Source organism: Ursus maritimus, unplaced genomic scaffold, assembly GCF_017311325.1.
Source record: "Ursus maritimus isolate PB19 unplaced genomic scaffold, ASM1731132v1 scaffold_36, whole genome shotgun sequence".
Lineage (NCBI taxonomy): Eukaryota > Metazoa > Chordata > Mammalia > Carnivora > Ursidae > Ursus > Ursus maritimus.
In genome coordinates, this window is record NW_024426230.1 from 292875 (window position 1) to 309506 (window position 16632).

General features: G+C 42.0%; 1 protein-coding gene across 1 annotated transcript in view; it reads right to left on the reverse strand.

Moving 5' to 3' along the window:
• The window catches only part of RPGRIP1 (RPGR interacting protein 1), a 65818-nt gene that overhangs the window by 34918 nt on the left and 14268 nt on the right, over positions 1 to 16632 (reverse strand). The window contains exons 5-16 of the mRNA XM_008711129.2: positions 16304 to 16516; positions 14318 to 14423; positions 11545 to 11568; positions 10534 to 10680; positions 9974 to 10047; positions 7854 to 7999; positions 5575 to 5735; positions 5004 to 5147; positions 4389 to 4539; positions 1244 to 1696; positions 930 to 1081; positions 133 to 475 (exon numbers count right to left, since the gene is read on the reverse strand). Coding sequence (XP_008709351.2) covers positions 133 to 475; positions 930 to 1081; positions 1244 to 1696; positions 4389 to 4539; positions 5004 to 5147; positions 5575 to 5735; positions 7854 to 7999; positions 9974 to 10047; positions 10534 to 10680; positions 11545 to 11568; positions 14318 to 14423; positions 16304 to 16516 — 2114 coding nt within the window. The remainder of the gene's footprint in view (positions 1 to 132; positions 476 to 929; positions 1082 to 1243; positions 1697 to 4388; positions 4540 to 5003; positions 5148 to 5574; positions 5736 to 7853; positions 8000 to 9973; positions 10048 to 10533; positions 10681 to 11544; positions 11569 to 14317; positions 14424 to 16303; positions 16517 to 16632) is intronic.

Sequence of the window (16632 nt, forward strand, 5' to 3'; positions counted from 1 at the left end):
TGACCATATTCTAAAACCCTCTCCGCAAGTTTTTTTAAGAGAGACTGTTTCAAGCAAGTAAGCAAAGAAAAGTAAGACAGGAAGACAACACTGGGCGGAGAGCATAAAGATATAATAATCTTGAACTCCCACCTTTAATGGATTTGTTTTGTGCAAGGGGAAGCAAGGGCACTTGGACTCGGCCAAGGTACGAGCCAGGCTCTGAGTCTTCATCATCAAAAACGTACACAGACAGGGCCTCCCGCCTCAGATATCTATCCAGGTCAGAAGTCACAAGCACTGGGAATCGAGCTTGGTCTCTAAAGTACGGATTGTTACTGGCTGGAATGATGGCGGTGTCGTGGTCAGAAAAGGTGAAGAAGCGGTACATGACGTACGGACTGGGCTGGGTTCCCAGCCGTCGACTCTGGAGGCCGTAGCATCTGGTGATTTCCACCCGCAGCTCATTCTGATGCTTGCAAGTCTCCGATCTGGACTGGAAAGAGGTTGGTCTTGGATGAAGGAAAAGGGCAGCCTGAGAGAGTTGCTGTAGCTGAAACCCAGCATCCTTGATGAGGGAGAGCTATGACCTAATGAACTGCTGATTTCTGACAGGGTCACAGAGAAACCTAATGACTTTCACTTGCCTGCGAACTGGCTCTGGCAGATAGTTCTTTGAGAGGGGTGCTGGCCCTCAAGCCTTATCTTAAAGAATGGAACAGAGAAGCTATTTTGTTCACAGCAGGGGGAGGCAGCTAGCTCCAAGGGTATGATTTCATTTCAAACCCAAACTTGACCAAGGGAAGAATCTGGATTGGTTGTGGCACGACAGTTTTTCTCCTTCATTCACATTCAGCCGATACTTATTGAGAGTGGAAGATTGAGCTGTTCTTGTGACCTGCTTGGCTGTGGCTCCTTTGAGATGCTTGGGCACATCCTTTTTTTCTCACCTGATCCTCCTGGGCCTCCCAGGCTCCAAACACACTGGCTGACAGGTAGGCCTGAGCTTTCTTGCGCTTATTGCCTGCTTGTAGGCTGGGTCCTATGGGAAAGCGCAGCCTCATCCAGTATTCTAGCACCCCGAAGTCTTCTCCACCAGCTCCTGGATAGCAGAAAGTATGAAAGGCATGGAGGATATGGATGGTGTGGCGGGGATTAAGAATAAAGGCAGAGGAAGAAAATGAACAACCACCAGAAGAGCAACTAGAGACTCTGGGAAATTCCACATCAGTCCTGGGAGCTGTGGGAAGCTGACAGCACTTACCAGTAAGTATGGTAGAGCCATGGACCTTCTCCACAGTCTCCAGCACCCTCTCAAAGCAAATCCATCCAGCGGCAAGGGTGTGGTGCTCACTGGCTACAGCCTGGTGCAGATCAAACCGGGCTGAAGCCCCATGAAGGTAGTTCAAAAAAAGGGAATCTGTTTCCACCACATACTGGGAAGTGAAGTCATAGAGGGGCTGTGGCCCCACAGCTAGTGGGGTACAGTGAGTTTCAAAATCATAGAATGAATAGGTGCAGAAAGTGGTAGGTTGAGTGTCTCCAGCCTGAGCCAGGGCAGCAGATGTCAGGAAGGCCTGGTGGATGTGTAGTTCAAAAAGATTTTCACTCTGATGCAGCAGGGAAATGTCCACTTCCTCCTCATCGCCACGAGTTGGCAGTGTTTCCAGACATAAGGACAACTGTCGGGTGCCATAAGCCACATCTTTGAGCTGTTCTAGAGGGAAAAGAAAACTGCCTATCCATTAAAGCATAGAGAGCTCTTCCTTAGGATAAAATAAGTTGGACATAAGGAGAATAAAAATCATGTGAAAATCCAAATTGTTGGGGCGCCTGGGTGGCTCAGTCGTTAAGTGTCTGCCTTCCACTCAGAGTGTGATCCTGGCAATCTGGGATCGAGCCCCATATCAGGCTCCTCTGATGGGAGCCTGCTTCTTCCTCTCCCACTCCCCCTGCCTGTGTTCCCTCTCTCGCTGGCTGTCTCTCTGTCAAATAAATAAAATCTTAAAAAAAAAAAAAAGAAAATCCAAATTGTTGATGATTTTGAGACACCATGTACTTCAAAAGGAAAAGCAAAAGAATGACAAGCAGGAGCTTTGAATTCTGATGGTTAACTAACCCAGGGCCTGCTTTAGAGAGAAGATACAAAATGAATGACTGGAAAGTAAATGCTAAGCTCAGGAAAACACTGGAAGCACAATTTCATCTACAGATATCGTTGTTTTATCTTACAGCAGGGTCCTATAAATAAATTGTTAGAGAAGCACTAGAAACACAAAATAGGAGTATTTCCAAAAATTTGGGATGTGTGCCATTGAGAGAATACCAAGTTATAGTCATAGTGCCTATTACAAGACATCGGCCTCCACCAAGAAGTGATTTCCCTTCCAGCCAGATCAGTCATAAGAATCTTCATTCTGTTAAGAAGTTGGTTTCAACATAAGAAGGCAAAAAAAAAAAAAAAAAAAAAAAAATCCACTGTAAGTCAAAGAGTAATGGAGTAAAAATTTGGAGAGAAAACTTACGGCAAATAGGCTGAAAATATTGGCAAAGGGATGAAAAGATATGTAAGACAGTCTACCAAACCTGTGCATTACCTCCCATGTCCACCCAATCAGAAATTTGGATATATAGTCTGCTTCAAACTGGGGAGTATTTGAATCATCACAATGTGTCGATAATGAAAGTTCTATATTAAGAGTTAATGTAATAGAATAAAAATATTTGAACACATCAGAATGTCTTCCTGCCCAAAATAAACGGAATACAAAGATTAGATTAATGGTTTCTTAACTGATAAGATTAACATAACTAGGGGCGCCTGGGTGGCACAGCGGTTAAGTGTCTGCCTACGGCTCAGGGCGTGATCCCGGCATTATGGGATCGAGCCCCACATCAGGCTCCTCCGCTATGAGCCTGCTTCTTCCTCTCCCACTCCCCCTGCTTGTGTTCCCTCTCTCGCTGGCTGTCTCTATCTCTGTCAAATAAATAAATAAAATCTTAAAAAAAAAAAGATTAACATAACTAAAATAGATTTAAAGTTTTGCATTACCTGACCCAGGGCTAATAATCTTAGCATATAAAGAAATTCTACAAATGAATAAAATGCTATCAAGAAACAGGTAAAGGGCAGAAACAGACAATTCTCAAAAGACACAATACAAATAAGTGGTAAACATATGAAAAACTCTTCAATCTTACCTACCAGGAATGAAAGAACTCTAAGTTAAATTAAAGCAACTGAGTCTTCAGAAGTAGATAAGAGTATTTACCCTGCACTGTCCCAGCAGAAAGACCCTGAATCTGAAAGACATGAGAATTTCAATCCAAGGAAGGATTTCCTTTGTTACATGGCAGTGACTTTTTAACAGACTCGCCCTGGCATGGATAAATCATGCCCCAGCATGACCCACCTCCCTTTACTCTATTTCCACGCTCACTAAGTAAGCTGCTTACTGATTCTGCTTTCCAGAGAGAGGGCTGCCCTGAACAATAGTTCCAGATATTTTCACGGCAGCAATGAAACAGCCACTATCATAAAATAATAAATGAACATTCTGATTTAAATATCAATCTTTGGGGGTGCCTGGGTGGCTCAGTCGTTAAGCGTCTGCCTTCGGCTCAGGGCGTGATCCCGGCGTTCTGGGATCGAGCCCCGCATTAGACTCCTCCACTGGGAGCCTGCTTCTTCCTCTCCCCCCGCCCTGTTTGTGTTCCCCTCTCGCTGGCTGTCTCTCTGTCAAATAAATAAATAAAATCTTAAAAATAGATAGATAGATAGATAGATAGATAGATAGATATCCATCTTTGGTGAATTTGGTTATTTTGAGTCAGGTTTCTTAAAACTGAGTCTAATAACAAAGCCGATATTCTTAACAGGCGAGACTGAGACCAGCTCCTGACCAGCAGTGGCTGTACTAAATATAGGAAGTACCACACTATGAAATTTGCAATAAGTGTCTGGCCAGCTACCCTGTCATGTCGACATCCTCAAACTACAACAAAGAATTTAGAGACTTTTAGAGAGAAGTCACAGAAAAGGATGATGAGAGATGAGTGACAAAGCTCTATATTGGCCTGAGTTGAGGAAACAATCTTGAGAGAGGGAGTGTGTTACACCCACCCTGGGGGCCGACAGCGATATGCTCTCAATTCTCAAAACAGATTCAGTAATTGCTGGGCCCTGTTGAAACTCTTGAAGGAAGAGGAATCAGAGGAAGACACTGACATGCAAGAGGAAAAGAAGCCGCTAACTATGTCTGAAAACACCAAAGATGATAGGACAAAGAACACGAGGGACATGTCTCACGTGGAGACGCAAAAGTCCGCCTTCCAGGCAGGTGCACAGAGGCCACACAGGCATTAACTACGTGACGGGTCCAAGATGAGAACAAAGGACTAAGACTTGCCGGATATCGGAAGGCCATGGCTTCTCAAAATACCTTCCAGCTGATTGATACGATTATTCTTGAGGTCTAGCAGTTGATTCAACCTCTCCAGTTTTTCCTTGTGATCTTTATTTTCATTATCGGCTTTTGTCATCATCGCCTCCAGTTCCTCCTGAAACAAAATAATGTCTGAACTTTTCTATCTCAGTGGCCCAGAACCAAAGGGCCCAGATAAAAAGGTGGCATTTGTTTGGGTAAAGGAGACTCCACTCTCTCCTTTACAGGGCAGACTGACCCACTGGAAAAAAATCCTGGGGTCATCACAGACTCCTCTGGGACCAGTTATGCTATTGGTGCCATAGGATAATAGTTTCCTGATTCTGGGAAAACTGGAACCCAGAAGCTTCATATCCGCCGTTTTCATTAGCTGGCCCCTTCACCGGCTTCTACTGCCAAGGTGCCACGGGCATGTATGAGGCCTCAAGTGTGTCAAAGGATGGCATGTTCTGTGTTGCACGGAGCAGCATATCGCCTCGCAACAGCCCTGGAAACCCGAGCCTCGCTTCATTCCCAGTGTGGAAGTGGTCCCCGAGCGCCCATTTATCTACCCCCTTCCTGTACCACCTTTTCTTGCACCTGATAGCACACGTTGATTTTGCGCTGCAGAATGAGCATGTCTCTGGTCTTTTCTAGTTCCAGCGTGGTCTCTGCGTGCGATACTTGCAACTCACTTAACATCTGGGACAGTTTCTTTTCTTCTTGGTTTTTCGGTTCACAGGGCTATTGTGAGAAAAGCACAGGAAAGAGGGAATAGAAATTGGAGAGGCACTATGATAACTGTTCTCAAAGCAGTTGTTGGTAACAGTAAAACAGCAGCAGCAGGAGTGAAAGGGGACTGTATCACTTCACAAGGGCTCTCTCCCCTACTTGCTCATGTTCAGTCCACCAGTAGGTTACACAGCCTCTAATGGCTGTTCGCTCCTCAGCAGATCATTTCAAGTCCTCGTCTGAAAAAGCTTTCTAAATGCTGCGAGCTGGAAAGGGTGGGGAAAATGTGTGGAGCTCATGAAGCTATCTGTATTCTCTGCCTTCTCACAGCCTTCTGAAGACTGCCCTCAACCATCATTTCTTCCAGGGATTTCTGCCAGACATCCCTCACGGGGGATCCCTCTGTTCAGGGGACTTGCTTGATTACACATGCTCTTACCTCTGTCGGATCAGTGTCTTGGGACAGAGCTGGCTGAGCGGCTGGTTCGGATTGTCTGTCAGGAGACTGGGAAACTGTCTCTTGCTTTTGGAGGATCTCTACTTCCTGCTTATGCTTCTGAAGCAGATTGGTGACTTCAAGCTGCAGATCCTTGTTCTGAGCTGGGGCGGGGGGGGGGAATCATCCAGAAAGTTGAAACTCTGTAGTTATCAGTAACCATGCTTAAAGTTGGACCGAGTGCAAATTAAATTTTCCCACTAATGTTTTTTTTTTTTTTTAAAGAAGCTTCTTTTTTTTTTTTTTTAAAGACTTTATTTATTTATTTGACAGAGACAGCCAACGAGAGAGGGAACACAAGCAGGGGGAGTGGGAGAGGAAGAAGTAGGCTCCCAGCAGAGCAGGGAGCCCGATGTGGGGCTCGATCCCAGGACTCCAGGATCACGCCCTGAGCCAAAGGAAGACGCTTAACGACTGAGCCACCCAGGCGCCCCAAATTTTCCCACTAATGTTTAACTCATTTTATAAATTATCCTTAGGGAAGCAATCCTGTCTTATTTCTACAAAGGGGTTCTGGCTTATTGACCCAGTAAACTGACCTGACACTAGGACTCCAAAAACAAAACAAAAAACACCTGTGGCACTGTAAAAACAAAAACAAAAACAAAAACAAAAACAAAAACAAAAACAAAAACAAAAACACCACAACCACCACCAGCAGCAAACAGAGCCACTTGGCTGACTGGGATAGTATGAAGTTTTGTTTTGTTTTTAATTTTTACTTTAAGTAGGCTCCACAACCAATGTGGGGCTTGAACTCAAAACTGTGAGATTAAGAGTTGTATGCTCTACCAACTGAGCCAGCCAGGCACCTCTACAGTGCAAACTTTTCTTTTTTAAAAAGATGTTAGTTAGTTAGTTAGTTAGTTAGTTAGTTAGTTAGTTAGTTAGTTAGTTATAAGAGAGAGAGAGTACATGAGGTGGGAGGGTGTAGGAGAGGGGGAGAGAGAAGCAAACTCCTCACTGAGCAGGAAGCCTGACACAGGGCTTGATCCAGGACCCTGAGAGATCATGACCTGAGCCAAAGGCAGATGCTTTGCTGAATGAGCCACTCAGGTGCCCCTACAGTGCAAACTTTTTGATAGCACCAGCCAAACCAGTATCTTCCCAACTCCTCCCCAACTCCATTCTGACTTCCATGCTATTGGTTCCCTGTGGTACCTCCCACTCCCATCCTAACCTAGACAGGGGGAGAATGGGCGTTTGGCCATTTCTGCGTGCATGTATTTTGGGGGGGGTATGGGTGTTTCAGGGAAGGAAGGTGATCAGTATTTGGTGTGATCATTTCATTATCATGCATTAGGGGAGGGGACTTTAGACTAGATTATCCCAAGGTCTGTACAATACTTCACTTGTATCTCATACATACTATAAGGTCCTTAGCATGTGCTCCTGAGTTTTATCCCTTTATGGTTCCTATCTCTATTTTCCTTGATATCATACTTCTTTTCCTTCACTCTTCTATGTGAATATACTGGAATCTAATGAAATCTAACCTTGACATGACTAAATGTTAAGGCCCAGCCTAGCAAAAAGAAGTGAGACAAAGGTCTCTTCGACAGTATTTAATTAATCTTCAGAATAACTACCTACTATGATCTCAGAGTTAAGACAGGGGAAAATGGAAGTGGTAACCCAGAGCAGTGATTTGCTTCGAAGTTTGAGGTATCAGGTGCTAAAACAAAACAAAACAAAACAAAACAAAACAAAACGCCAAGACTCCCAGTCACCTCTAGAATGACTGGTAAGAATAAAAAGCACTTTCGATAAATAAAGTGAATGTTTAAAAACAACAAATTTAAGGGGCACCTGGGTGGCTCAGTTGGTTGAACAACTGTTCAACTCTTGATTTTGGCTCAGGTCATGATCTCAGGGTCGTGAGATTGAGCCCCACCTCGGGCTCCATGCTGGACATGCAGCCTGCTTAAGATTCTCTCTCTCTCCCTCTGCCTTGGCTCTCTCTCTCTCTCAAAAAGCAAATAAATAAATAAAAACAATAAATTTAAGAGTTGCCATCCTCTCAAATGAAAGCTCATCACTTATAAAAACCTCTGCGTGTGAGGTAGGTGCCATGCTTTCTTGATTGTAAATCTGATCTGATTGCCAGTGTTCTTATTCTAGTTAATCCTGATCCACACAAAAATGGATGGCCCAAGTTCACCTCACCCACACCAGACGTAGAGGATGCCTCCCTTGAGAAAGGTCTTCACAGCCTGACCTACCTTTCTCTCTGGACAGCTGAAGTAAGACTTTTCTCCTCTCCTCCAGCTCAGCATCCAGCTGGTCCTGCAACTGAGAGACTTGCTGCTGGAGCTGTTCTCCTCCGAGCTGAGGGCTCCAGTGAGGCTGATTACTGCTGTCCAGCATGCTGAAAATGGGACGCAAGTAAGGAGCAAGGAGAGAGCTGTCGGATAAACACTCAAAGGTATGTGATGTGACGTCTTTATTACACAGTTTCAGCATCTCCTGGGCCTAGCACATCATTCATTCCCTTATATGTTCTTTTCTGTCCCTGCTTTCTCTGTAACTGTCATTTCTAACTGCCTTGGAACTTCTGGGCCCTACTGAGGAGCTCCTTAGTATCACTTCTGTTTAGGGCTCAGATATCACACAGGAGGAAACAACCCAAGTCACATCTATTTCCCAAGAACTTCTCCAGCATGATAGCTTTCTTCAGGTACTGTATACCGAGACACTCTCAGGTCTGCTGAATTAAAAACGAGGAACAGGGGCACCTGGGTGCCTCAGTCCAAAGAGCATGCGACTCTTGATTGCGGGGATGTAAGTTCAAGCCCCATGTTGGGTGCAGAGGTTAAATAAACTTTCAAAGAAATGAGGAACAAAATATTCCTCTTTTCCTTACTCCATTCCTCTATCTACCTTCACCGATGGCTGGTTTAGAGAATACTTGCCTTTGAGCTAAATTATAAATTACTATACTGAAGGGCAGGAGCTAACTGTACCCTGCACACCACTGTAACTAGCTGTCAGGGCAGACCCATTTTGAGTGTAAAACACACAAGGTCTGTCTTTATTTACATAAGTGAAGTGACATTGATAAGCTATTATTTCTGCAGATGTCTTTTTCCTATTTTTTTCATTTGAATAAATGTGGTCTAAAAACAGCTTGCTTAAGCTAGTATTAAGAGTTCTTGGGGTGCCTGGGTGGCTCAGTCAGTTAAGTGTCCGACTCTTGATCTCAATGTCATGAGTTCAAGCCCTGCGATGGGCTCCACGCTGGGCATGGAGCCTACTTAAAAAAAAAAATGTTCTTAACACTTCCTAGCCATACATTACATGATGATCCAAGCAGGTAACATTCTGAGTGATGAAGGGAAGAGGCTAATAGTAATGTTTGCTACACAGACTCTTCAAAGTGGATAATCCCCACACCACTTTGTTTCACTGAGTCGAAGAGCATCAGATATTCCCACGATGCTCCCATACCGTCTCCCCAATCTATCCCCTACTGACTTTAACTGAGGCAGAAGACATGTTTAACTTTTTTTTTAAACCTCCAGGTATTTATTTTATTTTTAAAGATTTATTTATTTGAGAGAGAGAGAGAGAGCAGGGGGTGGGGCGGGGAGGACAGAAGGAGAGAGTCTTAAGCAGACTCCACGCTGTGCTCGGAGTCCACTGTGGGGCTCAGTCTCATGACCCTGAGATCATGAGCTGACTGAAATCAAGACTTGGACACTTAACCAACTGCACTACCCAGATGCCCCTAAACTTTCAGATATTTTAAATTTCAAATTAATAAATGAATATGTTTGTTGTAAAAAAATTAAAATGATACAGAAATATATAGATTAAAAGTGAAGGTGCCTCTCTGCCCTACTCCAATCCTTTCATCTCATGAGAGGTTTGCTGATTCTCTCTCTCTCTCCCTCTCTCACACACACACATCCCCCATAAATGAAGTCAGAATTAACATATTCTGTTACAACTTGACTTTTCTTTTAATAATATATCTTAGACATATAAGTCTACCTCACTTTTAACAGCTTCATAGTAGTTTATTGTGGGGATGCAACATTATTTAAAATTTCTATCAAAGGAAATTTGGATGTTTCCACCTTTTTTTAAACTATTAGTAACAATGTAGTAATTAACATTCTTATTATACATTATCTTTGCAAATACATGTATATGCATGTTTAACATTTTGATAGCATCGAATTCCCTTCCAAAAAGACTGTAGCAATTTATATTCTCACTAACAGTGTCGAGTACCAGCTTCCCCTTATCCACACTAGACATTGTTTTAGAATGTGAGGGTACTTTTCTATAATTGTCTTTTATAACAAACAGTGCTCTGGGACCCAAACTTGATACTCACTTTTCTAAAAGTTTGTCATAATTGTCATTCAGCAAGTTTCGTTCTTTTTCCAAATCTTCAACTCTCTCCTGAAACTAAGAATGACAGTAGAGTGCCTGAGATAAAGTCGTAACACCTATCGCCTTGCACCTGTCTCCCTTCTTCTGTGGCAGAGTGGGGTTTGGGTAGGAGGCTTTCTATGTTCATGTCTCATGTCTATGAGGAGCTATTCAACCAGAAAGACTTGAACCAGCTGGTGTAATAGAAACTTTTATTAGAAACAATGAGGATACTCTGAAGCAAATTTTCATAGTGTCTCGGTTTCTACTGTTAAGGAAGCAGCAGAACATTATAATAGAGCAAAAACTTTGGAGAACAGACACGAGTATAAAACCCAGTTTTCCTCCTAATGTTGTAATCTTGAGCAACTTATTTAACCACTTGGAGCCTCATTTTTCTCATTTGAAAAAATGAAATAGCCATAGTGTTGCTAAGATACACTTTTTAACATCTCTGAAACTGAAATGTAACTTACAACTGATGCTTACAACTGAGACCTTGCAATTATTATTGTTATTTACCTCCTTCAGTGTTATCTGCAGGATGGACACATCTTCCAGTTGGCTCTTCAAGCTCACAGCCTTCTTGCTCTGCTCCTTCAGTTCTGCCCTGAGCTCATTCACTTGCCCGAGGAGGGCATCATGGGCTGCACTCAGGATTCCCTGATTCTGGGGCAAAAGGAAAGTTGTTCTGGGAATGATCATATCACTCAGCAGAAATGGTCTCAAGATACCGGCAACCCTAGCATTCCCTAGTGGATGTCAAGAATGGTTTTGATTAATAGCATGGTGCCTTTGTACTGTAAACTGGCCTTGTTTATCACTCTAGTGTTTCTCAGGAATTATTGTCTCCCTGTTAGTGAGGATTTTCTGCTGCAGGAAACTATAATGCATAATTGGAGCATTAATTTTCCCGAGGTTCAAATTAAACCCTGGCTCTAAGTGAAGTGACAATTTTCATAGCTGCCTTTATGTTCTAAGTTATCTGAGTGCTTCTTAGGGTGATTCATTCTTCCCTTTGCACCTACCAAAGTGACATGTTAACTCTAGAAGGTAAGTGTGCGTTTGTTCTGGTGGACATCTCTGGTGAGGAACAGCTGTGGCTGTTCATGCTGGGAACTCTGCCCTCACCTGGCTTCACCCGCATCCCACTCACAGGAGTGAAGGGTGCTGAACATTTAAGAACATTAGGAAGGTATGTAACAACTTTGTTATATTTCATCACCTTATACATGCTAGAGGAATACTTAGAAATTTCTGAACAAATGCTATATAATTCTCTCTAGCAATAGGCTGAAAAATACTATTCTACATATTTCAGATCTCATATTTCAGTTTAATGAAAATGGCACAATAAATATCTTCTGATCACAGTAATAGGGCATTTGTCGTAATAGAAATTACAGGTCATAATAACTTCGATTTACTTGGCTAAATTCTGGTGTTATGTTACTTGAAGATTAATACGAATTTCTTTGGGTTTTATTACTCTTATACTAAGAAACAGAGTTTCAAAAAATCTTTATTAAGTACCTTCTGGAGCAGAGTTTCATATGCCTGAAAGAAAGAAATACATATTATTCTACTGATTTATCAACTCGATATTTGTTTTGGTATTTACACTGTAATACAAATGTATAAATGGTTAGTTTAAGAGATATTTAAAAATTCTCATACGCAACTAATGAATCATTAAACACTAAAATAAAATTCTCATAAATCAAGTCAATTTGTGTACTTGTTTACTAATTGCTGCTACTTTTCCCTTGCTCTAGCTTGCCAGGAGGTCTGTGAATGCAACAGATAACACAATTTCTTTAAGAAGCATGAAGTGTCATTTATTCGTATTTGTATTGCATTTGGTGGGATATCCAAGAAAAATCTTGCTATCTCTTACTCAGCATGCTTCAGAAAGTTTTCTTTCCAGTGTTAGAAACAGAAAAGGCAACACTAAGCAAACTAACTGCAACAGCTGTTATTGATTGAGCAGTACTGTGTATTTCATTATCTGTTACACTAAGATCATTATAACTATTTCACATATATTATCTCATTTAATCCTCACAGTGTATCTGCGAGGTAGTTATTATTACTGAAATCTTAAAAATGAGAAGACCAGAGCTCAGAGAGCTAAGCCACCTGCTCAGAGACACAGGGCCATCAAGTCAGCCCTTCTGACTCCGGAGTCTGTGTTACCAACCACCATATGTACTGCTAAGGGATTAAGAGAAGGCAAACTTTTTTACGTGCGTGTGTAAGAAAGGATGACTAGAAAGGCAAACTGCTGGAGAAAAACAAATTGGAAACCCCGCATTTTAAACAATGGTGGGTGATTACTCACCATTTTAGGTCATCTCTACTACCACCACTAACATGGGTAAGGATTTAGAACGGCTTGCTTCCTTTTTTCCTTTAACGCAATGGAGGAATAGATGGGTTTTTTTTTAAAAAAAAATGTAATCCTACAAATATTGCTATTTACCCATACAATTTTAAAATATCTTCCTTCCCATGTTCCTACATTCTGTAAGTGCTACCAAATTAACCAAAAGAATACAAGCATATGCGTAGTTCTCTACGACACACAGGTTTGGGGGCTGACCTTGTGAAGATGCCTTTCATCCCCTCAGAAGTACCCAATCTAGAAGAATGACACCACCGTCATCTTCTTGCCCACGCTGGAGACCCAGGAATCATCTTCCGCTTCCCCTTCTCCTCCACCCATTCCCTTTTGGTGATGAAGTCCATTCTTCTATCTCCTGGAAGTTCCCAATACAGCCCTTTCTCTGTGGGCCCCTCTCACTGCCCTGGTTGGGACCCTCATCTACGTCTCTTGGACCACTGCAGTCTATTTTTTACCTGATCACTTTACTTGTACCAGGCACCTGTATCATTCACTCCACTGCCAGATGATCTTTCCTTCTGGTTTTGTGATTTTTGATAAGTTGAAAATTTCAGAAAAATATAAAGATAGTATCAGTCCTCTATAATTCTACTACTCAGAGTTAATCATTATTATTGCTTTATAATAGTTTTTTAAAGTATCTTTATTAAAACGTATTTCAAAAAATTTCAAACATTAAAAAAAAAAAAAGGCAAAGTGATCACTTTGGGGAAAAAACTGACCATGTTGTCAACTTACTCAAAACCTTTCTACAGCTCCCTACTGTCTATGGGATAAAGTCTAAAATCCTGATCAGACTTCCATGATCCAGTCCCTGATGTTTCTCACCTCTGTGCCCTGGCCTACACCTCTCCTCCCCTGGAAAACCCTCCCCTCTCTTGAATACTCATTAACACCTGCTAATCTTTCAGTATCCCAATATTTGGCTCATGAATATACCCCTTTATGAATCCTTTCTGGATCCCGCACCCCAATCTCTGGGAGATCTGACTCTGTGTCCTTGGGTTCCTGCCAATACCTTGTACGTGAATAGCTGTATTTGTTCACAGCTTGTTCTCTCACTCTGGTAAGTTCCTTGAAGGCAGGAGCTGTCTTACTTTGTAATATTTGTGTCTCAGTGCTTTGCACAGTCCCTGGTACTCAATAAATATTTATACAATAAAAAAATGGTGCTGATCTATCACTTAGACCCTTGATGCCTTATTTACACCATTCATTTATGAATTTCTCTTGTATGGTAATGAGAAAAGAGCATGAGCCTTGGTGCCAGATAAACCCAGACTCAAAGCCTGCTCTGCCCCTTAGTATTTTTAATGACTTATGCAAGTTACTTCTTTGAGTCTCAGTTCCCTCATTCATTAAATGTACTTACATTGAGGGTGTTGTCAGGCTTAAATGAGATCATGACTGTAAGCAGCTGGGACAGAGTCCAGCACATGGAGAGTCCTCAGGAGAGACTCGTCTCCTTCCCTTCCCCTGTGACTGCTCTTGGCTTCCCAACTTAATTACATTCTGGTGTGGGCCTTGGCTGGGACCTTAACTCTGGTACAAGTTAACCCCACTTAATTCCACCTTAGAAGGCAAGGCTTGAGCCTTCTTCATAATAGAGAGATAATGGAAGTATTGGAAAAAGAATGGACTTAGAATTGCAGGCTTGGATTTGAATATCCCCTATAAGTTGTGTGACAAATAATTTAATTTCTCTCAGTTGTGGTCTTCCATATATATAATGGAAAAAATAATACTGACTCTTTTCCCCCAAAATTGGCAACAGGCAGTCCCCATTGGAACTGGATGCCTGATTAGGCCCAGCAGGGCTTCTCAAATAGCCAAGGAAGCCAGGGGGTCTGAGATTTGAGGGTACCCCAGACCATCCCACACTGCCCTGCCCTGGCAGCTCACCTCCTGAACTTCTGTTAACTGTGCTTTTGTTGCGACCAGTGAGGTATTCCTTTCATGCAAGAGCTTCTTAAGCCGAATCAGCTCTATATTCTCCTTAATGGAAGCTCTGCAGAAAGAAGACAGTGCTAAGACATTCTGTGAATAGACAGAATTAAACACCTTTCCCCTCAATATTGTACAAGAATACCTTCCTCTTGCCTCTTGCCCTTCTATCTCACCCACAGCATACCAGAAGGAGGAAGCAAATGTCCACTCCAATAAATAATCTCTCTCCCATTTCCCCTCATATCAGCTGGGATTCAATAAAGACACCACCAACCCTAAACTCTGTGTTTGAGAAAACATAATAACTATTTTTAAAATTATGGTGCTCACGATTTCCCATAAACCTTGTAAAGTCCAGCTGAGTCTGAGTCCTGTTTCCTTAGAGAAACCAGAATGGTATGGATATGGAGAGGAACACCGGGGAAATTATTATTTCTCAACCTAGGAGAACATATTTTCTTTATTATTTCTAAGGTATTGAGGTGGATTTGGGTTCATTAGGCTCTATCTCAGTGATTCCCAGTCTTAGCTGCTTGTTAGAATCTTCTGGGGAAATCTTTACACCTATACTGCCTGAAGTCCACCCCCAAATAATTGAAAGGAAAGCTCTGGGGTGGGGCCCAGTTTCTGTGGGTTTGTTTGTTTTTTTAATTTTCAGGATCTGTTCATATGAAATAAATTATAAGATATACAAGCTTTTGATGTTATTTATTTATTTTTGTGTATGTTCTATATTGTATTCCCTCATGTATCATTTCTTATTTTCGTACTATTGTCTTTTTTGGAATAGAACATTTCTTTTTTCCTCCAAATTTTTATCTAAATTCCAATTAACATACAGAGTAGTACTGGTTTCAGGTGTAGAATTTAGTGATTCATCACTTACATACGTCAGCCAGTGCTCATCACAACAGTGCCCTCCTTAATACCCATCACCCATTTAACCCATCCCCACTCACCTACCACCCCTCCAGGCTTCTGTGGTTTTAAAAGGTATCCAGATTGAAAACTATCTTTGAATATGGATGTTTCCAGCAGTTTCATTCATGATGGCCAAAATGTGGAAGCAACCGAGACATCATTTGTAGGTGAACGGATAAACTATGGTCCATCCAGACAATGGAACGTTATTCAGTGCTAAAGGAAATAAGCTATCAAGCCATGGAAAGACGTGGGGGAAACTTAAATGCATATTGCTAAGTGAAGCCAATCTGAAAAGACCGTATAGTGTATTTGTCCAATTACAGGACATTCTGGCCAAGGCAAAATCATAAAGACAGTAAAAAGATCAGTGCTGCCAGAGGTAAGGGGGTAGGGAAGGATAAACAGGCAGAGCACAGAGGATGTTTAGGGCAATGAACCTACTCTCTATGATACTACAATGGTGGATACATGTTTCTCCATCTGTCCAAACCCACGGAATGTGCAACACCAAGAATGAACCCCACGGTAAACTATGGACTTTGGATGATAATGATGTGTAAGTATGGGTTCACCCACGGTCAAAAAATACCACTGTGGTATGGGATGTTGATAGTGTGGGAGGCTGTGGATGCACGGTGATGAGCGGTATACGGGAAATCTCTAATTTCTGCTCAATTTTGCTGTGAATCTAAAACTTCTCTAAAAAATAAAGTCTACTTTTAAAAAAAGTTCTCTAAAACTGATGCGCAGTGAGCGCTGAGAGCCCCTATCTGGTGATGAGGATGAAAAAGTCTTCCTTCTGTGATGTGAAACAACAAACCTAATATACACAAACACTCTCTTTAGGTGAATCCATTTCTTAACCCACATGGGAATTCACGGCTAGTTCTCAGATTAAATTTAAGATTGAATTTAATCCCAAGAATTCTCCTTTCCTCTGGCAGAGGAAAACTACAAATAAGAATCTCTTACTTTTTTAGTTCATATGGCTTGAGGCACGGAATGCCACTCTCTTACCGAAGTTCTGTGGCCTTCTGAGCACACTCCAAAGAGCTCCTCTGTTCAAAATCTTCATCTTTGGACCACATTTTCTCAGGAGACTTGGGTGGATCTTCCACTCGCATAGTATCGCTGGTCATAACATGAGCACTGTTAGGCATGCACAGACCAACGAGTTTAGTCAGAATCATGACTTTGCTGAAAGACATTAGACTCTTAGAATTAGGAATATTACACACAAAAAGAAGAAAAAGAAACTGCTCTTACAGAGGTTTAGAACCGACTTCTCACATGTATGAAGAGAAGTGAGAGGAGTTAGTAATTTTGATATGTGCGATGGACAATCT